Raw genomic sequence first — 18213 nt, forward strand, 5'->3', positions numbered from 1 at the left:
CCAAACGGAGCCTGAACACAATAACCCATCTATCTTTCCGTCTGAACCTCTATTGACTCAATTTTTCTCCAATTCTTCTGATTCATTTCTTTTTTAGATCATTATTAGCAATTTCTTGACACTTTTGAATGTCTCTCCAGGCAGCCTATAATGTCATTGCTTACAAGGACAAACCACGCTTGCGGAGCGCTTTAGAAATGCTTAGAACTACTCAAGAAATAGAACGGCGGTTGAATGAAGTATGCTCTCATCTTCTGACTAATATACATTTCCTTGTTAAATATGTCTACCCAAGCTGAATCTGAATGAAGAAACTCTTTCAGTGGCTCCCTGAACTATTTTGTGATAATTTTCAGGCTTAATCTTTAAAATAAAGACAAATGCTCCAACCCCTTATAAAATGAAATTGCAGAAGTGGTTTTTGATCAACTACTACTCATGAAAAAAAAGATTTCTGTTAATGTTAATTTAAGTCAGCCTTAATTGGATTTTGAACTGATAAGCCATAAGATGCAGAGGACTTTTGGGATTGAAAATGCTACTTTTGAAACACCTCATAGTTAAAAGCAATAATTTGTTTTGCAGAAAGCAAGCATTTGGGGTTTGAAAGGAAATTATATCTTGATAGTTGATACACTATTGCATACTCTTTTAACTCTGTCTTGTTCCTTCTGCTTTACCTATTCCTATTCCTGTTCATTTTTGTTGTTTAGCATGATATTTCATCTCAAATTCTTTTGTATTTATTGATTTTTCTCCCCCCCCCCCCTTTTTCTCCTATTTTATAGGAGGATAAACTATTGGTTATTGATTGTGTTGAGAAAATTTCACATTGGCTGGAAATATGGTCAAAATAGTCCGTATAAATGGTTGAGCAACTCTCACTCTTGAGCTAGCTTTTGTGGTAGAATTATGTTTAACCCAAATTCTAAGATAGTATCAGAGTCTATCATAGATCCATTTATTGGAGACCATCCATATATGTGTCACATGTAGATGTTCATTCTTGCAAACTACAAGCTTTAGATATCTAACCTTGGGTGTGAGAGGGGTGTTGAAAATCGACCATCCATATATGTGTCACATGTAGATGTTCATTCTTGCAAACTACAACGCTTTAGATATCTAACCTTGGGTGTGAGAGGGGTGTTGAAATCGTACATTGACTAAAAAATAAACAAAATAATTCGTATAAATGGTAGAACAACTCTCACTCCTGCTAGCTTTTGGGTAGAGTTATTCATGAGATTGTATATGAAATTTCACATTTTTCCCATGGAATGAAAATTATTATATATAATAGTTCAATGAAATTATTCATCTCATGTAATGGCTGTGAAAACAGGTCTCTCTACCATTGTTAATCCTTCATGGGGATGCTGACACGGTGACTGATCCATCAGTGAGCAAAGCCTTGTATGAGAAAGCAAGCTGTTCAGACAAGAAGCTTAAGCTTTACAATGATGCCTACCATGCTCTTCTTGCGGGTGAGCCTGATGAAGTAATAATTCAAGTTTTTGGTGACATCATTTCTTGGCTTGATGACCACAGCTTGAAACATTATCAATCTTCACCTTGATACTATTCAAAAGAAGAATATTCAGATTGTTTTCAGTTGATATTTACTTCTACTTTGGTAGATTGAACATCAAAATTTGAAGTTGTTTATTCTTTACCATCTTAGTCAATTACTAGTGTAGCATTGTTTAATGTGAATAATACAGAAATAAAGAAATATAGTGGGAATGCAAAATCTATTGGCCCTTAAGCTTGCTTGATTAAGGTTTAACTTTGGAACCTCCTTTGTTTGACATGGAGTAGATGAAGGTATGAAAAACGATAGAAAGGGGGTTTGAATAGCGTTTTTACTCTAAAAAACTTTTCCGACTTGAGATTTTAACAAATCTCTTCAAACACCGAGAATGAAAGTGCTAAGATAAGAGTTTGAGGAAAGAACACAATAATTTTATCTTGGTTCACTTGATAAATCCCTCAAGCTAATCCAGTCCACCCGTTAAGGTGATTTCTTCCTTCTTAGAATGAAGGCAATCCACTAATCAGAGTTTGTTACAACTGCACTTGCAACCTGCAAAGTGACTAACAATACAATGACTTAGCTATCACTAAGATTCACTCTCTTAGTCTTCTCAAGGATCTGACCAACCTTGGTCTCCTTAAGGAAAAGCAAACAACTGTTTGAAAGTTTTGGTTTACAAAGAAATGCTTTTCAGAAAGCTAATAGTAAACACAATAAGTACAATATGAAGAAAGATTGCTTAAGAGAATATTTGAATTTCGCGAAAGCTTGAACAAAGTTTCTTAAAGCGGCATCTTTCATATTCAGCCTCTTTATATACTCCAAGGATTAAGGTTTGGAAGTTTGCATGGAATGCTACCGTTGGAAGGCAGATCTGGATTTTCTAGGTTCTGCTGTGGCTGAATAAGTTAGGTAAGGTCGTCAGGAATGGTACAATTGCTTTTGTACTTTGGATAGTGACATGACCTTTATCCTAGTTGACTTCTGTTCAGAGCGATGCTTCATGTTGGAACTTGTGAAGCTTGGTGATCAGAGTTAGAGGGAAGCTTGGATCCTCTGACCTTTGTACCTTCTGCTTCTTGACTCAGAGGAGAAGTACTTGGTCTTCAGAGCCAGCTTACTCTTGGACTTCAGAATCTTCACTACTCAACTTCTGAACCTTCAGAGCTTCTGATCCTTCAGAGCTTCTGGTCTTCAGAACTTCAAGTGAACTGAATCCATATCAGAGCTTTACTATCTTCAGATCTTCTGAAGCTTAATCTACTGTTCAGATTGAACATAGTGAGTGCGAAAGCGTTGCGGAGGTAACTCTTTGAGTATGGTGCTTCTGATTTATGTGTAATTAGATCAGAGTTAGAGCCTGTCATTAAAACACTCAGAAAACAACGTTAGAGTATCATAATTGTTCATACACAATAGTTAACATGTAATCATCAAAACATAGAGTTGTACTACTAGATCAAAACTTGATCTTACAATCTCCCCCTTTTTGATGATGACAAAACCAAGTATTTTGATGAACAATTCTTAAACAATAAACTGAATTCACTCAGAGTTTAGAATAGAGATAAACTTATCCTGAGGTGAATGGTTTATGTTGCTCATTCTGAATCCAAGTCACAGCTTGATTCTGAGCTTAGCTCCCCCTGAATCTAAGACTTAATGAAAACATTAGTAATATCTAGATTCTGAGCTAAATAACAAAAGAGTTCAGAGTGAGAATTTATGACATAGATAATTATTAGAATATCAGAGCGCATAAATATTCAGAGTCAAGAGCAAGGTAAAAGTATCAAAGTCAGCCGATTTAGCATATGATCATGTCAAAAGAAGTGAAAATGTATTACTTGCAAATGCTCACGGACAGATCTATGGTCATAAAGAGTGGAACTCTTAAATTCTCCAAAAGAAAAAGAAATCACACTAACACAGCTTACACATCAAAAACTGGTTGCATACTCCCCCTTTTTGTCATAAGCAAAAAGAATGGGGTGTGAAAAACTTAGCTTGAAGTACAAGGACTCCCCCTTAGAGAAGGTCTAAGTTTAAAAAGATGGAGAAAAAAAATAAAAGGATTAAAGAAAACGTATGTAATTAATGCATATGCAGAAGATTAAATGAAGGAGTGGAACGTTTACTACCGGCCAAGGAGTTAAAAGTAAGCAACTGTTACCAATAAACAATCCTCGAGAAACTGCTTCAGCATTAACTTCTGGAGACTAAACTGATCTTATAAAAAGCGGTTAAAGCATGACAGTCTTCACATCTCATTTGCACTTGAAATCAACATTGCAATGGCATCCTTCATAGCATACATCGAAGAATTAAGGAAGAAAGCCTTTGATGAAGATCTCTTCATCAACGTGCGCCACCCAGAGGAGCCGAGTGTCTATAGTCTGACAAACCAGCTACTAGGCATGGGCATGAGTCCAGAAATGGACAGCATCCTCAGAGGCTTCCTTGCGTTTGTAGAGGAGAGAAGATCTTCCAGCGGGAACTGGATAATTCTGCCAAAAGACAAGCGACGAAGACTGCACTTGAGACAATGGCGGAGGGTCCTGAGAGGCAGGAAGTGCGCCAGAGCTTGATCCAACTAGAGTATAGGCAGCATCGTCTAGAGCTTGAGAAGCAGCGATGCGTAGGCAGTGTAGATCATTGAGGAAAAATCCTCCTTTTTAAATGTATGAATGCACATGTATGAAAGATGTTATTAATAAAAGAAGTTTGTTTGTTGATTAATGCGTTTGAGTAAAAACTAAGTAATGATGACCAAGTAATTATGCAAGCACATAGGAAAGAAAAACGATAATAGGATAAAAGAAACATAGTTAAATACGAAAACATAGTAACATAGTAGAAGGAAAACAGAAGAAAGGAGAGTTCCTAAAGACTAAGGCTTGGGTGTCCTCTTCAGAAGTTCTGTGCACATCTCATGCAGACTCTGGAAGAAGCTTCTTGAAAATCAAGTCTTCGTTCAATGAGATCAAGTCTTGAGTCTGACTGAGCTTGAGCAGACGGAACAACTTGTTCAGAGTGAGGAGCTTGAGCAGAGGTGGAGGCAAAATCAGTAAATGGAATAATTCCAAGGGCTTGATTTCTAAGAGCCTCAGCTTCAGCTTGTAGTCTAGCTGCTTGTTCCAGAGCTTCCAGCCTTGCAGCTTCACGTTATTTCAGCTTCAAACTTGCAGCTTCTTCTTCTTGTTCTTTCTTCTTCCTTGCTTCTTCAATAGCAGTATAAAGTTGATCTCTCAACTTTTGTTCATTCAATGCTTCTCTTCTTCTGAAACGCTGACTAGCAGCTTCAATTCTTTGATCCCTTTCAGCAGTAAGGAAAGCCATCATCACTGCCACTTGATAAAGCATCCAAGTGCATAGACGATCCCAGTCGTCAGCAACCATGTCTGGTTTCTCACTGAGGTAAGTGCGACCATGCACACTGTGAACCCTTAAAGATGCTTCATGATTAAATAAGTTAATGCAATCAAGCAGGGTGTTTGGTCCAAGGTGGGTATAGGGAAGAATTGAGAGATTGGTTTCAGGTGAAGAGGGATGATTAAATAAGTTAATGCAATTTGCAAAGTTTGAGGTTCAGAGGTATTGGTCTCAGGGTTTGGATGAGAAACTTCAGTCTTAGGATTTGGAGATTTGTCAGAGACAGATTTTTTCATTTTGAGGTGGAGGAGAAAGAGGAAGAGGTGGTGGTCTGAAGTGAGAGGGACCGCTTGGATTGGAAAATCAGGAGCAACCAGAGGTTCTGGTCTTGGTCCAGGATAGCGGTTTGGACTTGGAACATTTATGAAATGTTCAGGAATTTCTGAAATTCTTTCTCCTGGCAATTTGAAAGAATTGGCGAGTGGCTTTAGATTCATTTGATGGAGAGGAAAATTGAACATTGGTAGGAAAGAGACAGAGGGAGTAGGAGAGAGAATTTCTTTATCAGAGGGTTCCTGATTTGAGTGATCAGAGGGTTTAGGCTCAGAGTTAGACTTTTCAGTGGTTGGTGTTTCTAGAGCTTGTATCTCAGAAGCTTGTGGTTCAGAGGCTTGTGGAGTGGATGGAAGTATAATGGGTGAGGTTGGTTTAGTGGACTTAGGAGTTTGGAGCATTTTCCAGAGGGGTTCTTCCTCAATGGAGGGTTGAAAGAATGAAGCCCTAGGTGGTGAAATGTGTGAAGTTGATTTGATCAACTAGTGTGGGTTCAGGGTTGGATTCAACATGAATTGCATCAAGCAAATTTAAATCATCTTCATCAGAAAGAACAATAAACTTACTTGAAGCTCTGACTACTGATCTTGTGACTCTGGTAGAAATTGCAGCTCTAGTAGGCTCCAGAGTTGGTTCCAAATGAGTGACTTGGGTTGCAATCTGACCTTCTTTGCTATCTTCTGAGGCGGTGGTTCATCATCATCATTATCATTGTAACGCCCCGATTTCTCGAGGGTCACTTTAGTAACCTTTCCAAAACTAAATATGCTGACTAAACTTTCGAAGTCAATAATAACCAAGTATTTTTTTTTTCAAAACATGCTCTAGCGAATGCACAGTAATTACCCAATAATATATAACTTCATATCCAAAAGTATGGGTACAATTGAGTCTTAAAGAGAAATATCAAAAGACTTCTTATGCCCAACAAGCTCCTTATGATCTCCATACTGGGTAGACCACAAAATAGCAAACATCAGAACCTACCATTTCTCTAAAACCAAAAGAATACAAACTCCTATGATCATCCTACAAGCTTCAACCAACAACGATAAGCTTTCTACCCAAAAGGCTCAAGCCGTACACAAGACTATTCCTCCTCCGAGGGATTCTCTTCGACGGTCGAACAATCAATCTCTCATAAGATCTGCAACAGGGTTCTGGCATCAGAAGACATGTAGTCAATCCACGAACGACTTACTGTGCGCTTCACCGAACTAATGCAAAGACATGACACTTCATCCGATCATCATGGATCCTCCTCATAAGCAGCGTCACAGCAACTTTCCCAGAAGCATGGTGCTTGATCATGTTGCCGCCCATCACCTGGCAGTCGCCGGCCGCCAACACAAGCATACATACAATGGCGTGCGAGGGTCAACTTCCAGAATATAGGTATATATATAATAGTAGGTCACACAATATACACATAATCACATACTTATACATTTCACGCTTACTAACGCAGATCTATCGATCACGTGGCTTATGTAAAATACGAGGGTTGTCAATGACAAACCTCTCTGACACACATACAATTAAATCACATTTAGCTTATCTCAAGCATATCAAAACTCATAGCACATATCACCTCATCATCAAGCTCAATCGACAACCCTAAGGTTAGTCTATATGCTCGTGCAAATGCAATGCCACATAGGCACATCAAATGATTCGGATATAAACGCCTTTTCCATGAGGTAGGCGAGACAACACTTAGTCGGTCTGATACCCACTCCAGTATCAACCTCTGACTAGTGAATGTCACTTAGTTGATACCCACTCCAGTATCAACATAGTTGATAACCTCTCCATTATCAACATCTGAAGGTACGACCGCTCCATCGTCCTCAGAAGACAGGCATGGCCACTCCACCATCCTGACAAAATGTATGCATGCATGATATGAATCATGGTTAGCCAAACAAACAAGAACGCCCTCTCTAGTGTTCTGTTTACTGCTGAGAAAATAGTTAAACTATGATACAATTATGAGTTGATCACCAACGGTTGCACTCTGCTCCAAGTGACCGAAGTTTACACTACGACAGGTCACTCCACTCCAAGTAACCGTGTCGCCGAGTCTCGTCTTTCTTTCATCTAAGCCATCAAATAAGGCCCCCCTTTGAAATTCTCTTTCTAAAAAGGATTGAAGTCTCATTTAAAAATATCTTTCTAGAAGCTTTGCGTTGCAGTAAACTTTCTTTTAATTTTCAAAATATGTGTACACTTTGATTATTTATTTTAGATGAAGTTTATAAGTAAATCATGAATACGTTTGTTCCTTTTCGAAAACTTTGGTAGGTTAAAATAAAAGCTCCCACCCTGTGTAACCCTTTTTGAGAAAACCTCTCAATCAAAAACCTCAGTAAATCAAAACATCGTTAAAATCTCCTCTAACCGACACTCAGAAAACCCTTCGGTTACAAAAACAATATGTCGTCAACAGATAATCAAATTCACAATAGAAGTATAGACATCATCACAACAAGCCATTATATCAAATAGCTAGCATCAAAGTGCTCTCATTGTAAGACTCGATTTTAGGGCATATTATTTTAATAATAATATTAAATAATATTCTGTGAATTGCTTGTGCTATATGTGGTATTATGCCTTTTAAAAAGGTGATTAATTTTTAGAAGCAATATTAAGTCCTAGAAACCTCTAGACGTTGATGAGCGCGACGATACGAGCATTTTGACTATAATATTGCTAGGGTTCGGTGACGACGACTTTTAGGTCAAAATCGACCCGACGGCAGCGATGAGTTGGCGAATCGAGTCGACGAGGACGATTTCGTGGGCCGCACCTTATGGGGAGGTGTTGGGAATGATTTTAAGAATATTCTAGGAGAGAATATTCCGTGGTTTTATTTTTGAAGGTTTTATTTAAATAAAATGGGGTTTTATTTAAATAAAACGCATTTAAATAATTTTAACCTATGGTTTAATATCAAAATTAATTCTGAAAATATTTTTGAGGCATAATGGAGCTGGTGCACGAATTTTTGGAGCCAAAAATTATTGATGAGGATTTTTGATTTTAAAATTGAAGTTTTGATGCGTTTAGGAGGGAAATGGTGCATTTAATGCATTAATTATTTTAGGGTTTTTATTTAAATTATTATTTTAAAAATTTTAGGTGAAAATCTGAGCATGGAGAGTGTGTGGTCGGCCAAGACTTGTGGAGGAAGGAAAAAGAAGACTTTTGCAAAAATTTCCTTTTCTAGCTAGGTTTTATGATGGAGAGAAATTAGGGATGTGATTCTTTGATTTTCTTTTTAATGGGGGATTGATTTCTAAAGTTTTAAAACTTCCAAGGATCCCTCCAAATCTGATTTAAAACTCTTGTGACTCAGATTTTATTTCTTTAAATAATTAGGGATTTAAATGCTAATTTTTGTCGGGTTTAATTTAGGAAATAAACCTAAATTTGAGGGCTAAAGGTGGGGAGTTTCGGAAAGTTGTAGAAACCCTAGAATGGGCTGAAGGAGGGGCGGTTTTGGGCCTCACTTGGGGAGGAAGAAAAGCAATTAATGCTTTGCTCTCACCTCTCACTATAAATAGAGAGCTCCTCCTCATTTTTCACACAAGCTCACTTGCTCTCCTCTCTCCCTAGCCGAAGTTCGAAGTGAGCGTGATCCCGCCAAATCCAAAGTCCTAGGACGTGTTTTTGCTGTGACAAAGGTAAGGGCACTTCGGCCTCGGCCTAGATAAATTGTTTGTGATTGTGATTGTTAGCAAGCATGATGCTAGGACTATTGATGATGTATGAGCTAGATATGCTATATGATGATGCAATAAATGCTAGCTAGTGCTATTATGAACATGCCTATATGCCTAGGGTGTTAGCTATATTTATTGCTATGCATGCAAGTTATTATGCGATGATGTGTTGTTCATAAGAGATGAACGTGATGGGCTTAGGGCCTAGTGATGATGACTGACTTGCATGGCATGCATTTGTGGGCCAAGTGTAACACCCCGATTTCGGTGGCGTCACTTTAGTAACCAAAAGAAAATACTTTAAGCGGAAAAACGTGAATTATTTTTTTTTCGACAATATAACTAAAGACAGAAAGCAATAAAACTCCCCAACAAAAGATAAAGGAACTACTATACAACTATATATACATGCCTCGCTAAACACTACCACGTCACGAGTAACCTCCAGTGACGGGTGACAGAAAAGAGTAACGCCCGAAGGCAATATGTACAGTCCAAGATAAAGATACTGTGTCCGCAACACTAAACTACAAAATCTGAGAGCAAGTTGGCCCAGCGGCCTAAGAAAAGACCCCCTAAATCCAACCAGCTCTCTGTGATCTCCATAGGAAACCACACAAAAGCTACCGGTAGGAAAACTACCCTGTCCCCAAAAACGGAAGCATGACGGTCAGAGCATCGACACTACTCCTACACTATCCCTACCCGAGGAGCCCACACTAGCACTCGATCCTACACGCTAGCGCGGTCGTCATCCGAATCTGCATCCAGGACGACTAGGTCGACGTACTCAACACTGCCCTCTCTGTCCACCCTAATGCGCTCCTGCACTGGACTCTCGGGCTCGGGGCCCGGAACGAGATCCGCGACGACAGCAGCAGCAGTAGACGGACTAGACTCCGTCGAAGCCCCACCTACTGGCACCTCCTCAGAAGGGTCCTCATCATCTGAAGGGGATGGTGGCGGTGGAGGTACTCCCAAGCCGGGTCCACAGTGTACTCCTGGAGGCAGGTTGAAGCTCACTATGTGCCTCCTCATCACTCCCTCCGTCAAGCGTCCAAATCGGTCGACACGGTCCTCCATGATCCGACCGGTGTAGGTCGCACGGTGGCCCTCGGAATCGACCACCCATGCACCTGGGTCGTCTTGGTCAAGCATCTCGTACCTGGTCCCCCCCGACGGGCTGACCATGGTAAACCAATCCCCCATACTCATCTGACAAATGGCGTAGTCCGCCCAAACACACACAGCAGACGCGAGGGTCAACTCCAAAGAATTATATAATTAATAAAACCAGATATATTTATAGGATAATAAATACTCGCCTCTCAGGCTTATAAGTTTTGGGATAGCTTCCTAGGGTTGCATGTATCACAATGAATATAAAGAGCCATAAAAACAAGTAGCATGCCTCAAAAATAGGATAAACAGTTACCAATCACACTCAGCAACTAAGTCAGCATGTATGTTGCATGAAATGCAATGCTGGGTAACAAAATGCATTCCGGAAGAAGGATGGACATCAACGAGGCGGCCCTAACACCAGCCACGGTGGGTACCTTCCTGCTCGCGTGTCTCTTACACCACACAAAAGTAGTCAGATCAGCAGTGAACCCGTAGGTCTGCCATTCCGTCTGCTACTGAGGACCACCGTAGTGTCCTAAATATGGAAATCCGGGTCTTATGACCATTTTGGAATCCACCGAGGTCCGGTATCACGCCGTGTATTAACCTCAAAATGAGTGCATGAATGCAAGTGATTAGCCAAACAACGTCTCCGACCTCACCCGACACGTCGCCACGTGTTCTAGATAACTTAAAGTCTCTAAAAGAATACCCTAAGGTAAATGTCGATTCTGCGACAAAATACAATTAATCATAAACAAAAGAGTGCAACCACTCACGACAACTCTTCGAGTCATCAATGCTCTCACGAAGTCTCTCGCTTCTGTGGAGTCTCACACATTCACAAAGTCTCACGCTTCAGTGAAGTTTTATGCTTTCACAAGGTCTCACGCCTCAGTGAATTTACACACTTGCACGAAGTCTCACGCTTCAATGAAGTTTCATGCTGTTCACGAGGTCTCACGCCTCAGTGAAGATCCATGCTTTCCACAAGGTCTCACGCCTCAGTGGAGTATCACGCATTCACAAGGTCTCACACCTCCGTGAAGCTTCTCGGCTCATCCCTTGGATGGCTAAACAAACTGCTCCCAGAGCGAATGAGTATCAACATACCCAGAACTCGAAATCTTCTCAACACTTGGATCCGACGACACTTCTCGTTTTCCAAAACTAAACTTCAATCCAAAGCTTGCATCCGAGATTGTTATCTTTATTTAAAGGTTTAGAGGTTGTTTAATATCTTATGAATTTTCTTTATAAAAATAGCTCTTTTTAGTCTTATCGTATTTCCTATGAGTTTCAAAGTTCCCATAAACCCAAGTAATTCCCTGAGAAGGTCTCGATCCATTGGAGCATGACAAGGTCCGAACTCCGTTCGTCCTTTTAAAACTCTCTCAAAATCTCATAAAAATTCGGCATGACCTGCCCGTAAACCTCACTCTTCAGAATCTCAGGTACAAGTGGAATAGCATAAATAAAACAGCTCAGTCAAAAGCATAAACAGCATATTCCAACACATCCTAAGTTAACCATGTAGCACATAGCATGTGAATCATTTAGCACACAATATCATGGCCTCAAATACTCAACAAGGTCGGCCGAAGCCTCAGAGAACAATTCAGACATTTAGCAATTAAGTGCATAACACATAGATCAAGTCGAACTTGTCGACACCTAAAGCATTATCTAGTAATTCAGAGAGTAGCCCTCACCGGTGGGTCTTCCAGCTTCTTCCTCAAGATGTTCTCCAAACTCTTCTCCTTGATTTCTGGGAATCTCCTCAAACGAACCTTAAGCAAAAATCACAGAAATCAATACCAAGAGTCAGAAACTCAGCAATCAAAGAGTCCTAGGGTTACACAGTACACTACTACCTCCTTGGTACGACAATCTAACGCGTTAAGACAAGTTTTCGAAAAATCGGATTCTCCTCCCCCCTTGATATAGCTCTCGGCCACTTTCCTTAATTGGGAGGGTCGATTTTTCTTCGATCAAACTTGGTTCCTAGGTTAACATAAGCCGTAACTAAGACGGTTCTAGGCTCGGAAAAATTTTCGGATCGAAAACTGATATAGGGGCAGTTTGGTCATTATTTTTAGCTCAGAATTTCAAAATTGGATTTTTGAAAAAAAAATTGGATGGGGACGTCCACAACGACGTTTATGACGACAAATCCTACTAGCACTAAGCCAAGTCGATAGATTAGAGCGTAAAGGTTGCGACTTTGCCGAAAAATGGGTATTTAGGGTAGAAATTGATCCCGGCGGCATTTCGTCGACATTTGACAAAATCTAATCCGCAGAACACGCTCAGGAGCATGCAGGGAAGAAGTTTAGACGCTGAAATCAGCTGATTTGAACAGTTTTTCAAAAACCTCAAAATTTTGAACTCAGAAAGTCGCAGGAGAAATGGACAGAAACGACGATTCGAAGGAGAGTATAGATTACCTACCTCGAGGTCTTCGATTAGTGACGATCGGTGAAGCAAACGGGCAAGAAACGACGAAGATCCGGATCTCTATCTCTCTCTAGGAACTCGCGGTTTTGGGGGTGGGGGAAAATGGGTTTTTTCTCAAAAAATCAAATTTTCAAGCTATTTATAGGTTTTGGAAAAAACGGAAAAATGATTTTTTTGCGATTCCGATTTTTCCTGCGCGTTCCTCTGCGCATTCTGAGATAGGTTCTGGCGACAGAATTCCAGAACTCAAAATAGAATTCTTGGAATTAAACCAAAAGATCCAAAATCGGCATAAGTCGGTGTAAGTCGGTTTATCCCGAAAAACTACTTTTTGCAGTGATCGTCGGATGAGAAAACTTCCTTCTGAAGAAAGATTAGGAATGATGAGAGAAGTAGGAGAACGCGGGTGGAATCTTCATTTGAGTTTCCGGATAGAAAAAGTCTTCATCGTCTGTCGATCTTAGGTTTTTCGAACTATCAGGGATTCCGTTTCGGCAAACTTCCGAGAATTGGAATTTGACGTTCGTACTTTCCAGGATTTCGCATCGAAATGGTTGTTTAAGGACGGAAAAGAGAAGTTCTAACATTTCTCTGAGGATTTTTGGAATTAGTTTCCATCGTGTCCTAAAACGTAAATTAACTATTCACTAATACCTTCGACCTAGGATTAAGCGTATGTTAGTCGTGCTATAACTCTTTCGGTTTTTCGATACATTCTCGGACTTTTCCTGAACCTCTTTCCTTTCCAAATTTATCTTAATCAAATAACTCTTTTATTTTATTCACTTATCCAAAGCGTTAAAACTTGGGCCTTACATTACTACCCTCCAAAAAGAAAGTTTCGACCTCGAAACTTAAGGGTCAGTAAAAAGTTCTGGATACTGTTCCTTGATCTTTTCCTTCAGCTCCCACGTTGCATCGCCGGTGTCCTTGTTCCAAATAACCTTCACTAACTCGATCTCTTTACCCCTCAACTGCTTTACCCTTGTGTCACCAATGCTGATTGGCGGTGTCTCGAAAGACAAGTTATCCTTCAACTCAATGTCATCCAGCTCGATGACGTGCGTCGGATCAGCAATATACTTCCGCAGTTGTGACACATGGAATACATCGTGAACGTTTGATAGAAAAGGCGGTAGTGCGATCTGGTAAGCTACCGGTCCTACACGACGAGTAATCTGATAAGGTCCAATGAACTTTGGCGTCAGCTTTCTTGACTTGATTGCTCGACCAACTCCTGTAGTCTGGGTAACTCGCAGGAACACATGATCTCCTTCTTCGAATTCCAGGGTTCTGCGCCTTTGATCTGCATAGCTCTTCTGTCTACTCTGAGAAGCCTTCATCTTCTCCCTGATCTGTTTAATCTTCTCAGTTGTCTGTTGCAGAAGTTCCGGTCCTACTAACAAATTCTCTCCATCTTGATACCAACATAAAGGTGTTCTACACTTGCGGCCATACAATGTCTCATACGGTGCCATACCTATGGTCGTATGAAAACTGTTGTTATATGTGAATTCAATCAGTGGCAATAGGGTGTCCCAACTGCCCTTATTGTCTAACACGCAAGCTCGTAGCAAATCCTCCAATGATTGGATAGTTCTCTCAGTTTGCCCATCAGTCTGTGGATGATAAGCAGAGCTTAATCTCAGCCTCGTTCCCAAAGCCTCATGAAGAGCTCCCCACAGATGTGAAGTAAACTTCGGGTCTCTATCGGAAACGATACTTGTTGGCACTCCATGAAGTCGCACAATCTCAGCTATATAAATCTCTGATAGCTTATCCACGTTGTACGTAGTTCTCACAGGTATGAAATGAGCCGACTTAGTCAGTCGATCCACGATTACCCAAATCGAGTCATATCCTCTTTGAGTTCTTGGTAATGCCACGACAAAATCCATCGATATGCTATCCCATTTCCATTGAGGTACATCCAAGCTTTGTAGCATACCCGCAGATTTCTGATGTTCCACCTTCGCCTTTTGACAGGTTAAACACGCAGCTACATATTCTGCCACTTGTCTTTTCATTCCTGGCCACCAAAAATTCACCTTCAAGTCCTGGTGCATCTTTTTCATTCCAGGGTGAATGCTCAGCTTACTTTTGTGACCTTCGTCCAGTATCAACCTCCTTAAGTCAGGGTTGTTGGGTACGCAAACTCTACCCTTACACCGTAGGATATTGTCACTTCCTACCTTGAATTCCGGGTCCTTACCCTGAATTACCAAATTCCTTTTTCCGAGTAAAAATTCATCTTGTAACTGTTGGTCTCGGATTTCTTCCATCAATCCATTGGTAATCCTGATCATCCCGAACCTCAGTTCTCCCTCGGATACTCTTACGTCCAAACTCAAATCTCGGAATTGTTCCAGCAGTTGTAGCTCCTTCACCATCATTGACGAGATATGCATTTTCCTGCTCAATGCATCAGCAACAACATTAGCTTTTCCAGGATGGTATTGTAAGGTAAAATCGTAATCCTTGAGAAACTCCATCCAACGTCGTTGTCTCATGTTCAACTCCTTCTGGTCAAACAAGTACTTCAAGCTCTTGTGATCGCTAAATATGGTGAAATTGCATCCATATAAGTGATGTCTCCAGATCTTCAACGAAAACACAATGGCAGCAAGTTCTAAGTCATGAGTCGGATAGTTCTTCTCATGAGTCTTCAGTTGTCGTGAAGCATAAGCTACCACCTTCCGATGCTGCATCAGCACACATCCCAACCCTTGATGCGAAGCATCACAGTACACTTCATACGGTTCCTCTGGTTGCGGTAAGACGAGCACAGGTGACGTCGTCAAACGTTCCTTCATTGTCTGAAAGCTAGTTTCGCACGCTTCGGTCCATGCAAAAGGTTGATCCTTTCTCGTAAGTTGAGTCAAGGGTCCAACGATCTTGGCGAAATTCTCAATGAAGCGACGATAGTACCCCGCCAAACCGACAAAACTCCTGATCTCAGTCACGGTCTTTGGCCGTTCCCATGACAACACCGTCTCTACCTTTGCTGGATCCACAGCTATACCTTCTTTAGAGATCACATGGCCCAAGAATTTTACCTCTTCGAGCCAAAATTCACACTTAGAAGGGTTGGCGTACAACTTTGTCTCTCTCAACACTTGTAAAACCTGACGCAAGTGCCCTTCATGATCTTCAGCGTTCTTTGAGTAGATCAGAATGTCGTCGATAAACACCACGACGAATCGATCCAAGAACGGATGGAATGTCCTGTTCATGTAATCCATGAAGATAGCAGGTGCGTTTGTCACCCCAAATGGCATCACTAGATACTCATAGTGTCCATAACGAGTCCGGAATGCCGTCTTCTGGATATCCTCAGTCTTTACTCTGATCTGATGGTAACCCGACTTCAGGTCTATCTTTGAGAATATCGCAGCTCCTCGTAGTTGATCCATCAAATCATCAATTCTGGGTAGCGGATACCTATTCTTGACGGTTACTTTGTTCAGTTGTCGATAGTCGACACAAAGTCTAGATTTCCCATCCTTCTTTTTCACCAATAAGACGGGTGCTCCCCAAGGTGAAACGCTTGGTCGGATGAATCCCTTCGACAGAAGATCCTCAAGTTGAGACTTCAACTCCACCAATTCCGCAGGTGCCATCCGATATGGTGCAATCGAAATCGGTCCTGTTCCCGGTACGATGTCAATAGCAAACTCAATGTCGCGTACAGGCGGCAAACCAGGTACATCGCCAGGAAAAACATCCGCGAAGTCCCTCACAACTGGAATATTACTCACTTCCGAATTCCCTTTACTCTCCAAGCTCAACAAAACTGAATACTCTTGAGATCCTTCATTCAGAGAGACATTAATATGATTGGCGGATAGATACTCGGAAAGGTCCGAGTCAGGAAATACCACTCTCTTTCGGCTACAGTCCAGAAGACAATGGTAGTGGGACAACCAGTCCATCCCTAGGATAACATCTAGGTTCTTGAGAGTTAGGCACACTAGGTTAGCATGGTAAACTTTATCCCTATAGGTTACTGGGCAATACATGCATGCAGTGTCGGCAAGCAGAGTTTTGGCAGGTGTGGTAACTATAAGATCGAAACTCAAAGCAGTAACGGGAAGTTTTAATCTAGTAGCACATTCCCTAGAGATAAAAGAGTGCGTTGCTCCGGAATCAAAAAGTACAGTTAGGAGATTACCGTCAATCTCGCAATCTCCCCTGATCAGACCATCAACCCCTTCAGCTTCTTCACCATCCATGGTGTAGACTCTTGCCTTGGCAGCAGGACGCTTCCCACGAGCAGTGTTAACAGCCGGTTCTGTCTTGGGTGCTCTGCATTGAGCAGCAGTATGCCCCAACTTGTTACAGTTAAAGCATTTGGGCCTCATGTCAGTACAAGCATTGGCATAGTGCCCAGGCTGCCCACATCTGTAACAGGTCATCTCCCTGTTCACAGTCTGACCTCCAGAACCTCCAGCAGTACCCACCATGGGCCTATAAGATCCTGAAGCAATCCCTCTACCTGCAGGACGTTGATACGGCCTCCTACTCTGAAATCTCCCTCTGCCTTGAAAATCTTGAGAGCCCGACCTCATCGGCCCTCCTGTCCCAACACGGTTCAGTCTCCTGTTCTTCATTATCTCCACCTCAGTGGCTTTCTCAACCAAAGTCTGAAAACGAGTGATTCCCAACGGTTTCACCGAGTCTTCAATATCGGGCCTCAGCCCATTCACAAAGCGCTTGCACATGTAGGGTTCATCGACCCCATTGCGGAAGAATCGAAAGTGCTTGGCCAACGATTCCAGCTTGGCAGCATATTCCGGGATGGACATGCTACCCTGACGAAGTGTCAGGAATTGCGACTCACGCTCGTCCCGAGCACTATCTGGAAAATACTTTTCCAGAAAAGCAGCACGAAACGAAACCCAGTTCACTTCCAAGTTGTTTGCTTCCATCATTCCTCTGGCGCCTCTCCACCAGTACTCAGCATCACCCAACAGTAGAAAGGTTGCCATTCCCACCTTGGCCCCCTCAGCAGTCTGCAATACACCGAAGATCTTTTCAATCTCCTGGATCCAGAGATCCGCTTTGTCCGGGTCAGTACCCCCCGAGAACTTAGGAGGATCTTGTCTCCTGAAATCATTTAATCCCTTATTCTGATCCAGAGTTATTTCCCTCTGGCGTTGGTGCTGATCACGTGCCTCCTCAGCAGCACGCCTCATAGCATTATCGTTTGCCTGTGCAGTCACAGCTTGGGCCATAGTGGCCATCATCTCAGCTAGTTGGTTAGCGTTCACCATGTTCTGCTAAATTAACAAACAGTTAGTGCTCATCATAAGATAGCATCCAATATAACTATACAATATGATTAAGCAATAACTTCAAACAATTCTAAGCGAAAAATCGCTTGGCAGACAATCAATTTTTACTCTTTGCAGAGTCACACAACCTAGCACAGAAGACCTATTCCCCAAAGACTCCCGAAGGACTCGACAAGCTCTGATACCACAGATGTAACACCCCGATTTCGGTGGCGTCACTTTAGTAACCAAAAGAAAATACTTTAAGCGGAAAAACGTGAATTATTTTTTTTTCGACAATATAACTAAAGACAGAAAGCAATAAAACTCCCCAACAAAAGATAAAGGAACTACTATACAACTATATATACATGCCTCGCTAAACACT

The 18213-nt window shown here is 41.4% G+C and overlaps 1 protein-coding gene across 1 annotated transcript; it reads left to right on the top strand.

The window, feature by feature from the left end:
• Nucleotides 1-100: 100 nt before the first annotated feature.
• On the top strand, nt 101-1789 carry LOC130735283 (caffeoylshikimate esterase-like). Its single transcript, XM_057587349.1, has 2 exons — nt 101-239; nt 1346-1789. Exons 1-2 carry the CDS (start codon nt 129-131, stop codon nt 1577-1579), a joined length of 345 nt encoding a protein of 114 aa, XP_057443332.1. The 5' UTR covers nt 101-128; the 3' UTR covers nt 1580-1789.
• Nucleotides 1790-18213: the final 16424 nt, after the last annotated feature.

This window comes from Lotus japonicus, chromosome 2, assembly GCF_012489685.1.
Source record: "Lotus japonicus ecotype B-129 chromosome 2, LjGifu_v1.2".
NCBI lineage: Eukaryota > Viridiplantae > Streptophyta > Magnoliopsida > Fabales > Fabaceae > Lotus > Lotus japonicus.

What these genes read in the sequence shown, in the direction of transcription:
- LOC130735283 (XM_057587349.1), top strand. Translation starts at nt 129, where the DNA reads ATGTCTCTCCAGGCAGCCTATAATGTCATTGCTTACAAGGACAAACCA. An exon ending in TAGAACGGCGGTTGAATGAA is followed by an intron (nt 240 to 1,345) that starts GTATGCTCTCAT and finishes CTGTGAAAACAG; the next exon opens with GTCTCTCTACCATTGTTAAT.